The sequence below is a fragment of the Rattus norvegicus genome, chromosome 13 (assembly GCF_021556685.1).
Source record: "Rattus norvegicus strain SHRSP/BbbUtx chromosome 13, alternate assembly SHRSP_T2T, whole genome shotgun sequence".
In the NCBI taxonomy this organism is placed as follows: Eukaryota; Metazoa; Chordata; class Mammalia; order Rodentia; family Muridae; genus Rattus; species Rattus norvegicus.
Window position 1 is genome coordinate 92,438,993 of NC_141546.1, and position 18,617 is coordinate 92,457,609.

Here is an 18,617-nt window from a genome sequence, read left to right on the forward strand (position 1 = left end):
GTTTAAGTCTCTGACACTCACGAAAATGCCAGGCTTCTGTCCTCCTTCTCACTCACTGACCTCCTTTCCATGGGTTCTGAAACCACTGAACAATTGACAAGGGCAAATTTGCAAGTAAAAACTCCTGTTAGAGCCTGTGAGATCTGAATTGAACCTCCTCCAGAACCTCTTGAATGAGACCCATGGAGGCAGTGGTCGATGTAAAAGCAAGAGGAGTTTAATCATTTGGACATGTCAAGGTCATCCCTCTTCAAGGGGAGACAACACTGAGCAGACTCTAACAGGGAGTTACGTACCTTGCAAACAACTGGGGCAGAATTCAAACAGTCGGTAACTAGGCAGGGTACTATTGATGGGGGTGAAGCGACCTTCAGGCTGACTTGTGGTCAATGGACCACTCTGGACTTTCTGGGGGGGGTGGATGGTTGGGAGTGGGGGATGGGGAGTGGTTGGGAGTCACAGTGGCTTTGTCTGACCGTTTGGCTTGCAGTTGCTCTGGGAACTAAACTGGCCCTGCCCTCCCTGGAAAGGAGGGGTCTTTGTGCTTGGAGGTTTGTGGTGGGACTTTCCCACTGCCTTAGATTGACCCCAAGTCTGGCCCTTTCAAGTCATGTTGGGAAATTAAATCTGCCATTGTGTCCAAATTGGCTACTTTCTGCTTTTTTTAAAGAGAAGATCTTGGGAGCTACCAGAGAGGAAAATCTATCTCAATGAACCTGAACTCTTGTTCTTGGGGTGGTTCTTGGGGACCACCCAAGTCCACATTGTAGTAGTTGGTATGGGGCTTTGAGAATGTGATAGGATTCCTTATGGATAGGATTAAGGCCTTGTGATAGACACCCCCTACCCTATTCAGAGTGAAACACTATCATCTGTGAGCCAGGAAGTTTGGTCTACTCTAGGCAGTGAAGCTGACCCTATGCTGGTGATGTACTTACCAGCCACTGGAACGAAGAGAAAATAAAGTTAAAGTCATCCATTTGGTGGTTTCACTACAGCGAAAGGAATTAAGACCTTCAAGAACCCAGAGAGTCACTTAATGGTTTACCATTCTCACTTATGCACACTGAGCCCCAAGAGCTGAAACTAACCAAGATGAGCCTCCAGGCATCCCTGAACCAGCCCTGTGTCCTCCACACAGAAGTGCTCTCCAGGAAGTAGCCCAGACACTGCATAGAATCCTTTGGTGATGGGCAAATCCTTGCTTTTCTTTTAGAGGTCACCAAGCATGCTGTCAGTTTTACGTCAATTTTACACAAGCTAGAGTTGTCTGAAAGGAGAGAACCTCAACTCCTCAACTAAGAAAATGCTTCTGCAAGATCTGGCTGTGGGGTTCCTTTTCAACTAGTGATGGGGCAGGGCTCAGCCCACGGTGGACAGTGCCTCCCTGGGCAGGTGTCATGGGTTCTATAGAGAGCAGGTTGAGCACCAAACCATGGGTAACAAGTCAGTAAGAAGCACCCTGCTATGTGTCTGCATGGGCTCCTGCCTCCAGGTTCCTGCCGTGTTTGATTTGCATTCCTGTCCTGACTTCCGTCAATGATGAACTGTTGGATAGCCCTCCCCGAGTTGCTTTTGATTATAATGTTCCATTACAGCACCAGTAGCCGTAACGAAGACACCAGCTATACAATTGTACAATTTCTTTTTACTTTTGCGTTTTTAAGAAACCAAATCATTATGTTTGCTTTCCTGTGAATTACCTCCCTCTCTAGTTTTTTTTTTTTTTTTTAAATCCATCTGCGTTCAAGTAAGAGTCTTTGGTTCCTCACTGTGATGCTGCTAGGCATATGTCTGTATGTACAGATGAGACCATGTACACTCTAGAGGGGCAGTTTTCAACTTCCCTAAGTCTGCATCTCTCTAACACAGCTCCTTGTGTTATGGCGACCCCAGCCATAAAATTATTTTCTTGTTCTTGCTACTTCATAACTGTAATTTTGCTGCTGTTATGAATCACAGTGTAAGTATCTGTTAAACGTGGTGTCTGCTGCGAGACCCTGAGGGGGTTGAGAACCCCTGCGGTGCAGCCTGCCTGCAACGCTTTGTTCCTCAGAATGCTGTCTACTGATCCATCAGAGGCTAGGACGGTTGTTAGAAGCAAAGAATACTAGGCCGCTTCATTTGTCCTAGACCTGCTATAGGACTATTATTAACAAGACCTTGTATTGTTTGTACATATTCTGTAACTGGGGAGTTCTGATCTAAATATCAGTTTCTCTAAAGCATGTACCACAAATACAACTACCTAAAGAGGAGGAGTAGAGTGCGTGTGCTGGCCTCTAGGCTGAGTTCCTGGAGAGGGAGGGAGAAAGCGTGTGTGTGTGTGTGTGTGTGTGTGTAGAGAAAGAGAGAGAGAGAGAGAGAGAAAGAGAGAGAGAGAGAGAGGGAAAGAGAGAGAGAGAGATGCATTATTCTAGATTATCCTCAAAAAGGCCTTCCAACTTTATCCATAGCCCCAAGACATAGAAAGCTACTGTCCTATTACTGGCTCCCCAGAGACTGACATGTGAAGCATTTCCCATCACCTTAGCTTGTAAACTTACACAGTGGATGTGAAATTATGTCACTTTACTGGTGTCTCAGGGTTTCATGGTGAAGAGACACCGTGACCAAGGCAATTCTTACAAAGGACGTCATTTTATGGGGGCTGTCTTACAGGTTCTGAGGTTCAGTCCATTATCATCATGGCAGAGAAGTATGGCAGTGTCCAGGCAGGCCTGGTGCTGGAAGAGATTAGAGTTCTACATTCTGATCTGAAGACAAACAGAAATAGGCTGTCTCAGGGGGAGCTAGAAGGAGGGTCTCAGAGCCCACCCTCACAGTGACACACTTCCTCCACAAGGCCCCACCCACTCCAACCATGACACACCCACTCCAGCAAGGTCACACCCACTCCAACAAGGTCACACCCACTCCAACAAGGTCACACCCACTCCAACCATGACACACCCACTCCAACAAGGCCACACCCACTCCAGTGAGGTAACACCTACTCCAAAAAAGGCTACACCTAATAATATTGCCACTCCCTGGGCCAAGCAAATTCAAACCAAAGCAACTAGTTACTAACGACATTGAGTGTGTTGTACACTTCTGGGAAATGCTCTTCTTTGTTAAGTATACTGCTCCATTTTTAAGATATTTTTCTTTTTCATAGTAGTTTATAAGACTTTTTTTTACATTACTAATTCATGATCACACAACATGTGTTTAGATTATTTGATATATCAGTTTTTTATACACTGTTATTTATGCTCCATATTATTTACAGAGGTCCTTAATATTGCAAAACAATTTTTAAATTCTTCCTTTGTGAGTTTTGCCTACTAAAATCCATTCAAGAAAAACTTCTGGGTTTGGAGAGATGGCTCAGTGGTTAGGAGCACTGACTGCTCCTCCAGAGGTCCTGAGTTCAAATCCCAGCAACCACACGGTGGCTCACAACCATCTGTAATGGGATCTGATGCCCTCTTCTGGTGTCTGAAGGCAGCTATAGTCTACTCATGTACATGAAATAAGTAAATCTCAACAAAAAAAGAAAAGAAAGAAAATTTTCTTTCCCTGCAAGATCACATTCTTCTATATTAAGTTTTATTTTTTTCTATAAAATTCTTAATTTGCACAGAGAGTGGTGGTGCATGCCTTTAATCCCAGCACTTGAGAGGCAGAGGCAGATGGATCTCTATGAGTTCGGGGCCAGCCTGGTCTACAGAGTGAGATCCAGAACAGCCAAAGCTACACAGTGAGGCCTATCTTGAACCCCTCCTCCAAAAGAAAAAAAATATTCTTAATCCTCTCATAATTAATTCTTGGAACAAGCTTCAAGGTAGAAAGTCACTTCTGTTTTTAGACACAAATAATTGATTTTCATACCAATTTACTGAATAATGTGCCATAGTGTCTGCTTCTTCATAGCGCAGTTTTCTATATATACCTGGCCTCCCGGGCTGGCCATTCTCTATTTGCCTCTATGTTATCTTTGTTACTGTTTGTTTGCTGGTTTGTTTTCAATTTAGTCTTTAGATCCACTTACAAGGTATCAGATGTCTTTATGACACTTTGTTTTTGTATTTTATGTGTATGCGTGTTTGTTTTGCATGTGTATCTGTGCATACATGTGAAGTATCTGAGGAAGCCAGAAGAGGGCACTGGATCCCCTGAGGCTGCAGTTACAAATGGTCCTGAGCTACCTTGTGGGTGCTGGGAACTGAAGCCTGTACCTCTGGAAGAGCAGCCAGTGTCTAAGCACTAGGCTCTCTCTGCAGCCATCTTTGTGATATTTTCAAAGTAGGTTTTAATAGATTCTCTTCCCTGCCCTCCTGTTCCCTCCTTTTCGTTCTCATGTGGTCTCCCCAAAGCCCCTTTTCCCTTTTACGTCACGTTTCCTTTTGTAACCTCTCCCATCCCACACTTTTTGAAACCCTCTCTTGACCGTCTTTCTAATTTTATAGGCTTTACACAGACACAACACACACACACACACACACACACACACACACACACCACACATACCATACACTCACATACACCATACATATACCACATATACCACACACTCACACACACCATATACACACATCATATACACAGCACACACTCATACAGACCATACACTCATACACACACGTTCACACATATCCACACCACACATACTACATGCTCACATACACATACCCATATATCACCCACTCATAAACACACCACACACACATATCACATAATCATACACAGACATGCCATACATACATTCATACACACACCACACACCCAAATACACACACCACATACTCATACATGTACCACACTCACACACCACACACATACCCCACAAGCTAAGATCCACATATGGAAAACATTATGAAGTATTTCTTTTTCTGGGTTGTCACCCCCGTCCTTTATTGGGAAACCCCTGTTTTTATTTTGTTGCTGTTTGTCTTTTTTGTTTTTTCAGTGCCAGGGATCAAACCTAAGGCCTTTTACAGTCTGCTATTCAGCTCCACCCTTCAGCCCTGGATTTTTAGACACAAGGTCGTGGTAGTAGTACCCGGTGGCTTTGACCTCGTGATTCTCCTGCCTGGTCCTAAGTGGCAGGATTGCAGGCCAGAGCCACCACACCTGGTTCCAGCCACTCAGTCATCTTTGTTTTCCTCCCTGTAGATCTTTGAATTTGGTTTGTAAAATTCTACAAAATCCCTTGTTGGGATTTTATTTTCATTTTATTTCTGTGGTACTTGGGATTGAGTCGGGGATCCACATTTGGTAGACAAATGCTCTATCACTCAATTGTGCCTGTGTCCCAGGGTTTGTATTGTAATTTACTGTACCTTGATATTATAATTGATGGGGAATATTCCCACTCAAGAATAATATAAAAAATTCCATCTTTTTGGTCATTTTACATGTCAATAAAATTTTGTTGATTTTATTTTTATTCAGGTATGTGAATATCATATTACTTTTTCTGACTTCTCATTTCTTTCATATTGTAAATAAACAAGCACAGCCCCATTATCAGTATGGCCTCCCAGAGTGGCATATTTATTTTAATCAATAAGCCAACATCAGTGTTTACGCTCCGAAAGGCTAGGGCTTGCATTACCAGTCCAGTCTTAGTACTGTGTTTTCCACGAGCATAGACAAATGCATAATGGTGGTCTCCCCACCGTCCTGGTACCACCTACTCTTAGCATCCTGAAGTACTTACACTCCACACAAGCTGCATTCTTCTCTTCTATCTGGCCCCTAGATATCACATTTTAAAAAATTACCTCTTCCTATAGGTTCTGATTTTCTACAATGATAGTTGGAATTATACAGTATGTAATGTTTTAGACTGGCTTCTTTTACTCGGTAGTATATATTTATTTAATATTCAAACAGTTTGGCCCTCCATGATCACAAATGAGTAATGGGCCCTTTGGTAAATCATTATGAAACATAGGGTTTGTTTTTGGTTTATCAAAGTCTTTTTATCTCTGTACCAAAACCTAAAGAGAACATGCAAAGGCTTAGACACAATGTATCTTGCTTTCAGCCATCTTGGTCCCTGTGGAGGCCTGCTGGAAGCAGAACTTCTAAAAGGCAGATACACCAGGAAGGCTGTGGTGCAAGGCCACTTTTCCTGGCTAGGAGTGAGGTCTCTGAAGCCAAAGAGCACAGACAGGGCTGAAGGTGTCTACGCCCGAGATGAAACTGAATTGCACTTGGCCAAGAGATGTGCTTATGTGTATAAAGCAAAAATCAGTGCAGTGACTCCTGGGGGCAAAACAAACAAAACCAGAGTGGTCCGGGGAAAGCAACTCGGCCCGAGAAACGGCCTGTTTTGTGCCAAATTCTGAAGCACCCTTCCTGCGAAGGCCACTGGACAGAGTCCACGTGATGCCCTACCTTTCCCGGACTCACCTTAATGAGAAGTCAATAAGTAATGGAAATTTCTTTACAAAGATCAAGGAAGAAACATGCATATTGAAGATATTGCATTCCAACAAATGTTTCATATGATGTTTATTAAAATGTATTTCCTTTTTCTCCCCACAGAGACGTTTTTTTCAACTTAAGCCAGGTAACTTTGTCAGTTTTACATCTCTCCCGAATGTTGCTACTCCGAGGTCTGCCTCTCTTCATTATTGGTGTTTCCAGGAATCCCCCAAAGTGCTTTTGCCATAAGTGTTCCATAGAGTGGCAGTGCTCAAAGTATGTTTGAAGACCCTTTGGGTTGTCAGAGGGCCTAGTCAGGGTGGGCTTCTCTCCAGCAGCCTTCCTAAATAGCAGAAAGGATTGATTGCTCAAGTGTCTTCTGCTGAAACAAAGAAGAGATTTTGAAACTCTTTGCAGACGTTGGGGGGTCAGGGAGCATTCATAAAATACTTTAGCATGTAATGTGCTAGTCGCGGTTATACAAATCATCATTGTGTGTTCTTAGTTTGATTACGTGCTGCCCGTTGATAAATCTAACCCAGTCAATACAAGAGCCTTGCGGGAGCTAGGTATGGTTTGCACACTGAGTAATCAAGCAGCTGAGCCCAGCCATCATAAAAATCGTGCATTTGAGGCCAGCCTGAGCTACAAAGTGAGCTCTTGTATAAAAAACATTAAGCGAAATTAAGTTCCGAAGGCTGGAGATATGGCTTATTTGGCGGCGCACTTTTCTGGCAAGCGCAAAGCCCGCACACGCAGGTCACTCCCCAGCACCACCTAACTTGGGTGTGGTAGCTGGCCCATGCCTGTTAAGTTCGCACTCCAGAGTTCAGCACTCCAGGTCCAGAGTTCAAAGTTATCTTCAGCTTCACAGTGAGTTCAGGCAGCTGATGGTGTCAAATACTATCTACGACATAGAACAATCAGTTTGGGGCAGCATGGCAAGACACTGGCTAAAACACTGTACCAAAACAAAAATCAAAAACAGAAACACCAAAAAACCAAAAACCTCTTGCTCCTCTTTTGTCCTCTCTTACTCTCACCCTCTTCCCCCTCTGTCCCTTCTCTCTCCATTCCCCTCCCCCAACTCTCCACATGCTCATGGCCAGCCTCTTCTCTCTCTCCTTTTTCTCTGCCTCACTCCTCTCTTGATTCCCCTTCTCATGCCCTTTATAAGTCTAGATTTTCTATGCTGGGCACTGGTGTTACACTCCTCTCATCCCAGCACTCAGGAAGCAGAGACAGGGAGATCTCTGAGTTCAAGGCCAGCCTGTTCTACAGAGCAAGTTAGGGGACATCCAGGGCTACAAAAAAACAAAAAAAAACAAAAACAAAAACAAAAAAAAACAAAAACAAAAACAAAAAAAAACAAAAACAAAAACAAAAAAAACCCAAAACAAAACAAAACAAAAACAATGAAACAAAACAAAAGCAGAGCTTTGGGGAGCCCAAATTCAATTAAAGACATTGGGAAGAAAATTTACTAATACTTTGAAAGGTTCCTGCGACAGATGATTTCATTGGAGTTCTTGCTAACCTTTAAAAAAAAACAACTGATGTTAATGATGCCCCAGCAGGTTATGAATTCCTAATGTCAATCTTGTCTTCATCTGTGTGTTGGCTGCATAATAGCAGCAGCACAAGTTCCTACCCTCAGTTTTGTGTCATTGCAGCTTGTTTTAAAACATTATATAAAGTCCCTTATCCGGTTTATAAATCCAGCAAAATTCTAAAATCTAAAACCAGACACAGTTCTAAACCTTGACATTTCAAAACATTCCAATGTTCAAAACTTTGGAATAAAACAGCGACAAAAACCCTCTACCAGAAGAAGCCTGGTGACCAATCCCAAAACCTACCTAAGTGAGGAAGGAGAGAGGCAATTCCACACAATTATCCTCTTTTCTCCACACGTACACCATGACATACAACAACCGCCAACTGGATATATCACACACACAACACACAACAAACACAGACACAAACGCACAAGAATAAATACAAATTTAAAATATGTGTCTAGAAGATATAAACCAATAATGTGCTATGCTATGTTGGTATTATACATCCCAGGAATCTGTCAGCATCACCTAGAATATCATCAAAATAAAACATACAAAATATCATCACAGTACTTAGGGACTTTCCCCAATATTTTCCAGACAGAAAGACTTCATTCCCATATTTAAGAACCATGACAAAAGCAAGTAAGGGGAGCCTCCAGCTCAACTCACCACGACAGAACAGCCAGCACAGCTAAGAGACGCGCCGGAAGGTCAGACCACGTCAGTAACTAGCTCAGATGTGACTAAAATAACTCCCAGGAGTCAGCAAATACTCCAATGCAATGAACACATTTAATATAATAACCACTGAAAACACTGTAGTTAATATAGCATACCGTGCCCCCATTGCAAACACGCAGAGCATTCAGCGGACTGTAGACTTCGACAAAGGACTAAGACAATGGGCCATGTAGTCTGTAACTACCAGGCCTTTAAAAAATCTTTGTCAAATTCAATTTTATTTTGTTTTCCTCACTCCCTAGGCAACCCAAGCTGGCCTTGGACTTACAATTCTCCTGCCTCCACTTCGAGAATGCTGGGGTTATCTCCATCTTATTTTTCAGATGTGGGTGTTTGCCTGCAGGTCTGTATGTGCACCATGCACATGCAGGGCCTGTGGAAGCCAGAAGAGGGCGCCCATTCCCCTGGAGTAATAGATGGCTGCAAATCTCCAAGTGGGTGCATTAAAGCTGGCCTCTGGTAGAGCAGTTGGTCCTCTTAACCGCTAAGATCTCTACAATCCCCATATGATGGAGATTTTAAGTACATGTGTTCATGGGTCATGAAAGAAGTCAAATGAAAATTACAAAGTATTTGGAACGAAATAATGAGGCCCTCCAGGCATATATAGAAGGACAAGGACAATCCTCCCCATCCTAACAACAGCTTAGAAGGAGACATGCACGGGCAGTGACAGTGGACCTTGAACACAGGGAGGGGCCCTCGCATTTTGTCTTAAGACAAAAACAGAGCAAAACCACACCAAAATACCATTCCAAATGAACAGCACAGGATGGAGGTGGAAGGAGAGGGGGAATGAGCTCTCACACAGTGCTGTGCAAGAGCCACGAGCTAAACTGCTGTGCAGTAGCTTGGAAAATCAGAATGTGGCGCTAACGAGAAGACTGTGTGTGTGTGTGTGTGTGTGTGTGTGTGTGTGTGTGTGTGTGTGTGTCTGTGTCTCTGTGTCTCTGTGTCTCTGTGTGTGTGTGTCTGTGTGTGTGTGTCTGTGTGTGTGTGTCTCTGTTGTGTGTGTGTGTCTGGTGTGTGTGTGCGTGTGTGTCTGTGTGTGTGTGTGTGTCTGTGTGTCTGTGTGTCTGTGTGTGTGTGTCTGTGTGTGTGTGTGTCTGTGTGTGTGTGTGTCTGTGTGTGTGTCTCTGTTGTGTGCGTGTGTCTCTGTGTGTGTCTGTGTGTGTGCGTGTGTCTGTGTCTGTGAGTGTCTGTGTGTCTGTGTGTGTGTGCCTGTGTGTCTGTGTGTGCATGTGTGTGTGTGCGTGTGTATGTCTGTGTGTGTCTGTGTGTGTGTCTGTGTGTGTCTGTGTGTGTGTCTGTGTGTGTGTGTGTCTGTGTGTGTGTGTCTCTGTTGTGTGTGTGTGTCTGTGTGTGTCTCTGTTGTGTGCGTGTGTGTCTGTGTGTGTGCGTGTGTCTGTGTCTGTGAGTGTCTGTGTGTGTGTCTGTGTGTGTGTCTGTGTGTGTATGTGTCTGTGTGTGTGTCTGTGTGTGTGTGTCTGTGTGTGTCTGTGTGTGTATGTGTGTGTGTGTGTCTGTGTGTGTCTGTGTCTGTGTGTGTGTCTGTGTGTGTCTGTGTCTGTGTGTGTGTGCCTGTGTGTCTGTGTGTGTGTCTGTGTGTGTGTGTCTGGTGTGTGTGTGTGTCTGTGTGTGTGTGTCTGTGTCTGTGTGTGTGTGTCTGTGTGTGTGTCTGTGTGTGTGTCTCTGTTGTGTGTGTGTCTGTGTGTGTGTGTCTGTGTCTGTGTCTGTGTGTGTGTGCCTGTGTGTGTGTCTGTGTGTGTGCGTGTGTCTGTGTCTGTGAGTGTCTGCGTGTGTGTCTGTGTGTATATGTGTCTGTGTGTGTGTCTGTGTGTGTGAGTGTCTGTGTGTGTGTCTGTGTCTGTGTGTGTGTGTCTGTGTGTGTCTGTGTGTGTCTGTGTGTGTCTGTGTCTGTGTGTGTCTGTGTCTGTGTGTGTGTCTGTGTGTGTCTGTGTCTGTGTGTGTGTCTGTGTGTGTCTGTCTGTGTGTGTGTGCCTGTGTGTCTGTGTGTGTGTCTGTGTGTGTGTGTCTGGTGTGTGTGTCTGTGTGTGTGTGTCTGTGTCTGTGTGTGTGTCTGTGTGTGTGTCTGTGTGTGTGTCTCTGTTGTGTGTGTGTCTGTGTGTGTGTCTGTGTCTGTGTCTGTGTGTGTGTGCCTGTGTGTGTGTCTGTGTGTGTGCGTGTGTCTGTGTCTGTGAGTGTCTGCGTGTGTGTCTGTGTGTATATGTGTCTGTGTGTGTGTCTGTGTGTGTGTCTGTGTCTGTGTGTGTGTGTCTGTGTCTGTGTGTGTGTCTGTGTGTGTGTGTCTGTGTGTGTCTGTGTGTGTCTGTGTCTGTGTGTGTGTGTGTGTCTGTGTGTGTGTCTGTGTGTGTCTGTGTGTGTGTGTCTGTGTGTGTGTCTGTGTCTGTGTGTGTCTGTGTCTGTGTGTGTGTGTGTGCGCATGTCTGTGTGTGTGTGTCTGTGTCTGTGTGTGTCTGTGTCTGTGTGTGTGTCTGTGTCTGTGTGTGTGCACATGTCTGTGTGTCTGTGTGTGTCTGTGTGTCTATGTGTGTGTCTGTGTGTCTGTCTGTGTGTGTGTGTGTGTGTGTCTGTGTGTGTGTGGTGTGTGTGTGTCTGTGTGTGTGTCTGTGTGTGTCTGTGTGTGTGTGTCTGTGTGTGTGTGTCTGTGTGTGTGTGTGTCTGTGTGTCTGTGTGTGTGTGTGTGTTTTCAGGCTGGGGTGATCCCTGGAATCAAGTTTCCTAGTTAGCGTTTTCAACTTGAGCCACCCTATAGTCATCCGGCGGGAAAGCATAACATTGATAAACTGCCTAGACCTGATTGACTGGTTTTTTGCAGGAACATTATGAAGCATGTTTGTATTAAAAGTAGGAAAGATGTTATCTTTGCTGATTCTATACAAAGGTTTTCAGAATTTACAGAAACAGAGGCAATGACTAGTTGGTTACCTGTAGACTCGTGGGAACTGGATGATGGGAAGAAGAAGGATTTTATTGTTGTCATTCTATTTTAAATATAATTTGCTGGGCCTGAGAGATGGCTCAGTGGTTAAGAGCACTGACTGCTCTTCCAGAGGTCCTGAGTTCAATTCCCAGCAACCACATGGTGGGTTACAACCATCTGTAATGGGATCTGATGCCCTCTTCTGGTGTGTCTGATGATAGTGATGTGTACTCACATACATAAGATAAATAAAATCTTGTTAAAAAATATAAAAAATAATTTGCTTTTGCCTGTGTAAATAAATTATTCAAGAAAAAAATAAGAAAACAGAAACCCTGTCTACAAAAAAACCAAAGCAGAACAACCCTCAAAGCCATCTGTCTCTGTTGAAATCCCATATATGTGAGATATGAGGGATAAGTTACTGTAAAACATTGTGGGGTGTGGAGGAAGGCTGCCATGTCTGTTTACAGATGGAAAGATTCCTGATCACTAGCACAGAACGTTGTCCTCGGTTCCTAAGATACAGAACTTCATGGACCTTTGTATTGTTCCAGTTATTAAAACTGCAAACACTGCTTTTGACATTTTAAAATACAAAATAATGAAAACTTTTTTACTTCTTTTTTACACGTATGCATACTTTACTTTTATGAATCTCCACATACATTTCCTCCTCTGGTTCCTGTAGAGGCAACAGAGGACATTGGATCCTTTGAAACTGGAGTTAGAGATAATCGTGAGCCACAATGTAGGTGCTGGGAATTGAACCCAAGTCTCTCTGAACATCCAGTGCTCTTAACCACTTAATTCTCCAATACCAATAATGAAAACTTGAGTTAAGAACATTTTGAGTGATTTTTGCCCTGACAATAAATGAAACTGGAGGAGTTTTATTCATATATTTTAATTCTTTGATAATTATATATTCATATAATATATTTTGTTTGCACTCAATCCTTTAACTATTCCAAGATATACTCTCTACCCCACCCGCTCCTAACTTAGTTTTTTCTCTCTTTTTTATAACCCTCGAAGCCCAATTTGTGCCTCTTCTGTTTTTTTTTTGTTTTTTTTTTTTTTGTAGATTATTACCATATGGGTATATGATCCAGAAAATGCCAGCCCTGAAGAGCTGCAGTGGACTGCAAAGGAACCATCAGTGGTCAGTACCAATACCATCATTCATGGTATCACACGGGCTGCCTGTCTTTTTCTGAGGACTGAGTTTATGCTATAATCAATTGATAGTATTTCAAGTTTCCTGAGGCCAGTGTAAAACAATTATATACTTCTCTCATCATTGTTGAAGAGATGGATCCATTGTGTGCTTTAAGGATGCCCTGTGAGTATCTCCATTGAAGCCATGCCTCAAAAACATAGCTAAGCTGTAACATAGCAAACATGTCAGCCCTGTCTTATATTCGTTACAAATTTACTGCTTTGAAGATCTGAATTTTGCACTCTATTTCAATGTAAAACATATGGAGAAATAATCAGTATGGACAGTTGTTCTCATGAGCCTGTTGCTATCTTGGTGACTAGCCAGGAACTCCCTGATGTGGGGTGTGTGTGTGTGTGTATGTGTGTGTGTATGTGTGTGTGTATGTGTGTGAGTGTGTATGTGTGTGTATATGTGTGTGTGTATGTGTGAGTGTGTATGTGTGTGTATGTGTGTGTATGTGTGTGTGTGTTTGTGTGTGTATGTGTGTGTGTATGTGTGTGTAGGCGTGTGCGTGCGCTTGTGTGTGCATGTAAGATATGTTGGGGGTGGAGACATGCCAGGGCGTGTGTGTAGAGGCCAGGAGACAGCTTTGTGGAGTTGGACCTCTTTCTCCTTAAACCTTTATTTGGATTCTAGGGATTGAACTTTGGTTCTCAGCCTTCAGAGGTATATTTTGACTGGCCCCAGGCCATTGGTCAATAACTCTTTGTAATGCTGTCTAAGACCAATCATTGGCCTAGTTATCTTTTTATTTGGTTGTTTAACAGGCCACCTATTTCACATTTAAAGCTTCCTACTATTTAAAACTGTATTCACATTTGTGTTCTAATTGAGCATGGTATCTATATTAAAATAGAAAGCTAGTGTGGTATGCTTTTTTTTTGTTTGTTTGTTTCTTGGTTAACAAGTAGAAGGGAAATGTGAAAATATCCAACTATTTGTCTGCCCTTGAAATACAGGCACTTCGTGGGGGCTGGAGAGATGGCTCAGTGGTTAAGAGCACTAGCTGCTCTTCCAGAGGTCCTGAGTTCAATCCCAGCAACCACATGGTGGCTCACAGCCATCTGTAATGGGATCTGATGCCCTCTTCTGGTGTGTCTGAAGACAGTGACAGTGTATTCATGTACATAAAATAAATAAATCTTAAAAAAAAACCCTACAGAATGGTGTGACTAACTTTAAAAAAAAAAAAAAGAAATACAGGCACTTCATATGAAGCTTTGGAGCGAGATTTCAAATACAAGGCTCTTATCTCCTTACCTTCCGTTAATTTGCTAAATAAATTTTAATTTTAAAATGACAATTATTGCAAAGATGGTTCCTCCTGTTATTACCTTATACTTAAATATTGGTCACAAGTTATGAAATGTTGATACATTGTTATTAACTAAGGCCTATATTGGTCTTTCCTCAGCTTTCTCCCATGCTGCCTTCTGTTCCCAAATCCCACTGGTGTAGCACTTTGCATTTGGTTGCCCAGTTTCCTCTTAGTTGTAAGTCTCTACATGTTTCCTGTGACCTTGACAGTTTTGAAGATTCCCAGTCAGGTGTTTTGAAGAATGTCAATAGGTTGAGACTTTTCTCACAGTGAGACTGGAGTGAGCTGTCTCGAAGAGAAATGCCAAAAGGCCCAGAGCTGTTACCATCAGAGCATGCCGAGGGTCTGTCCTAGCAGTGTGGCACAGCATACATGTGGAGATCAGAGGACAATTGTTCTTCTATCACATGTGTCCCAGGTCATCAGGCGTGGTGGAAAGTTCCTTTATCTGTAGAGCCATTTCTTGGGTTCATACTCCACGTACTTTTTTTCTTAATGTGTTTTGCCTGCATGTATGTCAGTGTGATGGTGTCAGACTGTAACTGGAGTCATAGACAGTTGTGAGCTGCCATGTGGGTCTGTTCACAGCAATAAAACCCTGACTAAGACAGTCCTCTTGAAAGGCAGTCCGTGCTCTTAGCTGCTGAGCCTGTGCTCCAGCCTACACTCACTTTCTTGTTTTTTTGTTTTTTTTTGTTTTTTTGGTTTTTTTTCTTTTATTTTTTTTTGGAGCTGGGGACCGAACCCAGGGCCTTGCGCTTGCTAGGCAAGTGCTCTACCACTGAGCTAAATCCCTAACCTACACTCACTTTCTTAAAGCAGTTTGCATAATATAATTTTTTATAACTTTTTTTTTCTGTGTGAAAGATTTGTGTTACTCTGACATGTTTTATTGCTCAATGCTTTGTCAGTATAGATGTATGTACCTGTTACATATGTTGGAACCGTGACATAGTCCCAACATTGGTTTGCCTTGATCTGATTTTAACCCTTGCAGGGATTTGATCAGTCCAGGGAGTGGCACTATCAGGAGTTCTGGCCTTACTGGAGGAAGTGTGTCACTGTAGTGGTGGGCGATGAGACCCACCTCCTCCTAACCATATGGGAGCCAGTCTACTCCTGGCTTTCTTTGGAGGAAGATCTAAACTTTCTGCTCTTTCTCCAGCACCATGCCTACCTGGACACAGCCTTAGTGCTATGATGATGATGGACTACACCTCTGAAGCTGTAAGCCAGCTCCAGTTAAATGTTGTTTCTTGTAAGCGTTGCCTTGGTCATGGTGTCTTTTCACAGCAATGGAAACCCTAAGATAACCTTTTTTCCCCTACACTTTGGCACTCTAAAGTGCTCCAAGCCTATCTTGTAGACTGTATTATGAATCAAGATCTGTTCATAAGTGTATGTGTTGATATTTGGTGGCTGTAAAGTTTGGATAAGAATGGTCCCCATAGGATCATATATTGGATCAGGTAGTAGCACTACTTGAGGAAGAGTAGGAGATGTGGCCTTGTAGGAATAGGTGTTGCCGTTAAGGTTTCAAAAGCCCAAGATGGGCCCACTGTCTCTCTTCCTGCTGCCTGTGACTCTGGATGTAGAACTCTCAGAGACTTCTTCAGCATCAGGTCTGCCTATGAGTAACCATGCTCCCTGTGATGATAATGGCGTAAACACCTGAAACTGTAAGCAAGCCCCAACTAAATGCTGTCCTTTATAAGAGTTGCCTTGGTCATGGTGTGTCTTCATAGCAATAGAACAGTGACCAAGGAAGAAGTAGGTACCAGGGATTGGGGTTGTGCTGTGACAGGCATGATAATGTTAATTGTTGGCAAAAGGTGGACTTTGGGACCGTACTTTGGAGTAGAGAGGTGCTTGAATGTTTTATTAAGCTGGGCTTAACAAGCCATAGTTGTTAGGAATGTAAAAACAAAACAAAACAAAACAAAAACAAAAACAAACAAAAAAAACAAACAGGCTTGCTGAGAGCAAAGTAGGTTATGATGGCCTAGCTCACGGGATTTCAGAGGAGAAGAATATTAGTAAGTGGCCAACAGATGATGCTTGTGTATTTTGGTGAAGAATGTGGATGCCTCTTGCCCCTTTCTGAAAAATCTGCCTGAGGCTAAATGGAAGAGTTTTAAATTCATGGTGTCGGCAGAGGAAATTTCAAGACAGCCTAGTATTAAGTTCTGTCATTGGTTATTAGTGGTTACTCTTATGCAGATCTATCATGAAAAAGAGCAAGCTGAGCAGGGAAAAATACAAAATGTATAGTTTGAAAAGAGAAGGAGGACCAGGAAATGTAATTGAGCTTAAATCCTTGGTTCAAGAAGACAAAAACTTTAAAGGAAAGCCTGATGCTAAGTGGAATAAAGGGAGTGGTGACCTTAGGGTGAGACCCCACCCAGCTAAGCTTCCAACTATGAAAAGGAATCAAAGAAAACTAAGTGAAATAAACCATCAACAACAGAAAGCTGATACAGATGTCGTTGGATGTAGAAACCATGTTCTAGCCCTAGCAAGCAGCAGAGCCTGGCAGCTTCAGCTGTGTGGTTCTTTATTTAGAGTCAAGGATATAAGAAATTGGCTTTAGAATCTCCCTCCATAGCTAAGGAAAGCTGCTGAGGCCAGACATGTTTCAGGGATGTCCCTGCATGGAGGGCTAGAGAGTCACCTGCATGAAGCTGTGAGGGTGAAGCCCAGATTGTGTTAGAGACCCCAAGATGTTGGACATGCCAGGGGAATGGAGAAAAGGACAGCTGCTGCATATAGGAAGTGGAGCCCAGCCCGATAATAAAGTGTGTTTCATGGAACAAAGCTGGAGGAAGTTCTTAAGAACTCTGTGACATCAGACATGGGGATGGAGGATTTGTAGTTTGCCCAGCTGGTTTTTGTTGTTGGTTTGCTCTCGCAGTTCCTCACTGTGCTCCATTTCCCCCATTTCAGAATGTGATTTCCATTTTTTCCATTTTATATTGGAAGTGTGTGATCTGCTTTTTTATTTTTATTTTTATAGTGGTTACTATCAGGAGACTGCCATGAGTGTAAGAAGAGAATTTGAACTTTGGACCGTTAAAAAATGTTGAGACCGTGAAGGGCTCTGGAGACTTTTGAAATTGGACTTAAATGCACTTTGTGTTATGATGTGACCTTAAGCCTATGTGAACCAAAGAATGGAATATGGTGGTCTGAATAAGAATGACCTCCGTAGGCCCCTGTATCTGTAAATGTATTCACTGGGGAGTGGCACTACTTGAGGATTGGGAGGTGTGGCCTTGCCAGAGTGTGACTTTGTTGGATGAAGTATGTCCCTGGGGTTGCGCTGTGCAGTTTTAAAGGTCCAAGCTAGGTCCAGAGTCACTGTACTTTCTTCTGCCTGTGAATCTAGATGTAGAACTCTCTGCACCTTCTCTGATACTAGGTTTGCCTTGTGCTGCCATGCTCCCCACCATGATGATAATAGACTAAACTTCTGAATGTAAACCACCCCCAACTAAATAATTTCTTTTGTAAGATTTTCCACAGTCATAGTGTCTTCTTCATAGCAATAAAAGTCTGACTCAGACAGGAGTGGTGTCCTATGTCAACCGTTAGAACAAACATATGTCACTATACTAATCCATACACATATACCCACATGTATAAATTTTTCTATACATATGTGTTGCAGTAAACCTCCAACCCCAATAAGCTTGTATAAAAACTACACAACCCAGTTAATAAACTCATAAGCTATAAGCCTAGATGGGGCAGACCCACCACTACACTAATCTACTCCCCCAACTCTGAGATTCCTTGCAACTTGTGGCTTCTCCAGGCCATGTGGTTCTGCTCTATCTCTCTTCCTTCTCTTCTTCCTCAGTCCTTCCCCTCCCTTCCTCCATTTTCTATGACCTCTACCCCCAAATTTCCCTTCTACTGCCCAATCAAGGCTCTAGTCTTTATTTGACCAGTTAGAATGGGGAGAAGGTTCACATGAAATCACCTGAGTATGTGATCCATTCCTTGTCAGGGCAGCCCCTCTTGAGGAAGCAGAATTAACATCAGAATACAAAAAGCCCCACAGAGTAACCCACAACATATCTGTAGCATGTTAGTCTAAACTTGAGTTCATATTCTCCAACTTAAATCTATTATCACATAAATCATTTGATCTTGTAGGCTTTCTGTTTGCAACTTAACAGCAAGAAATCAGCCTTGAGCTAGAAAGATGGTTACTTCCGTCTTCCAGAGTGCCTGGGTTTTCCCTAGCATCCATGCAGCTTATAACTAACTATAGTTGCTAGAGCCAATGAGTTCTAGCCTCTGTGGGGACCAGGAATGGACATATCATACAGACACACATGCAGCCAAAGCACTCATGAATTTAAACTATTTTCAAAACAAAAAAGTCAACCTTTCGCTATC

General features: G+C 43.0%; 1 protein-coding gene across 17 annotated transcripts in view; it reads left to right on the forward strand.

Moving 5' to 3' along the window:
• The window catches only part of Catspere (catsper channel auxiliary subunit epsilon), a 151,092-nt gene that overhangs the window by 45,313 nt on the left and 87,162 nt on the right, over positions 1–18,617 (forward strand). For 10 of the 17 annotated variants that reach the window (XM_087581696.1, XM_087581698.1, XM_087581701.1 and 7 more), the window contains exons 6-7: positions 6,541–6,565; positions 12,758–12,835. The exons of 1 other annotated variant lie outside the window; for it this stretch is intronic. In XM_087581696.1, the coding sequence (XP_087437822.1) occupies positions 6,541–6,565; positions 12,758–12,835 (103 nt within the window). Of the gene's footprint in view, positions 1–6,540; positions 6,566–12,757; positions 13,016–18,617 lie in introns of all 17 variants that reach the window. 6 more of the 17 variants (XM_087581704.1, XM_087581705.1, XM_087581703.1 and 3 more) reach the window with 2 other exon arrangements.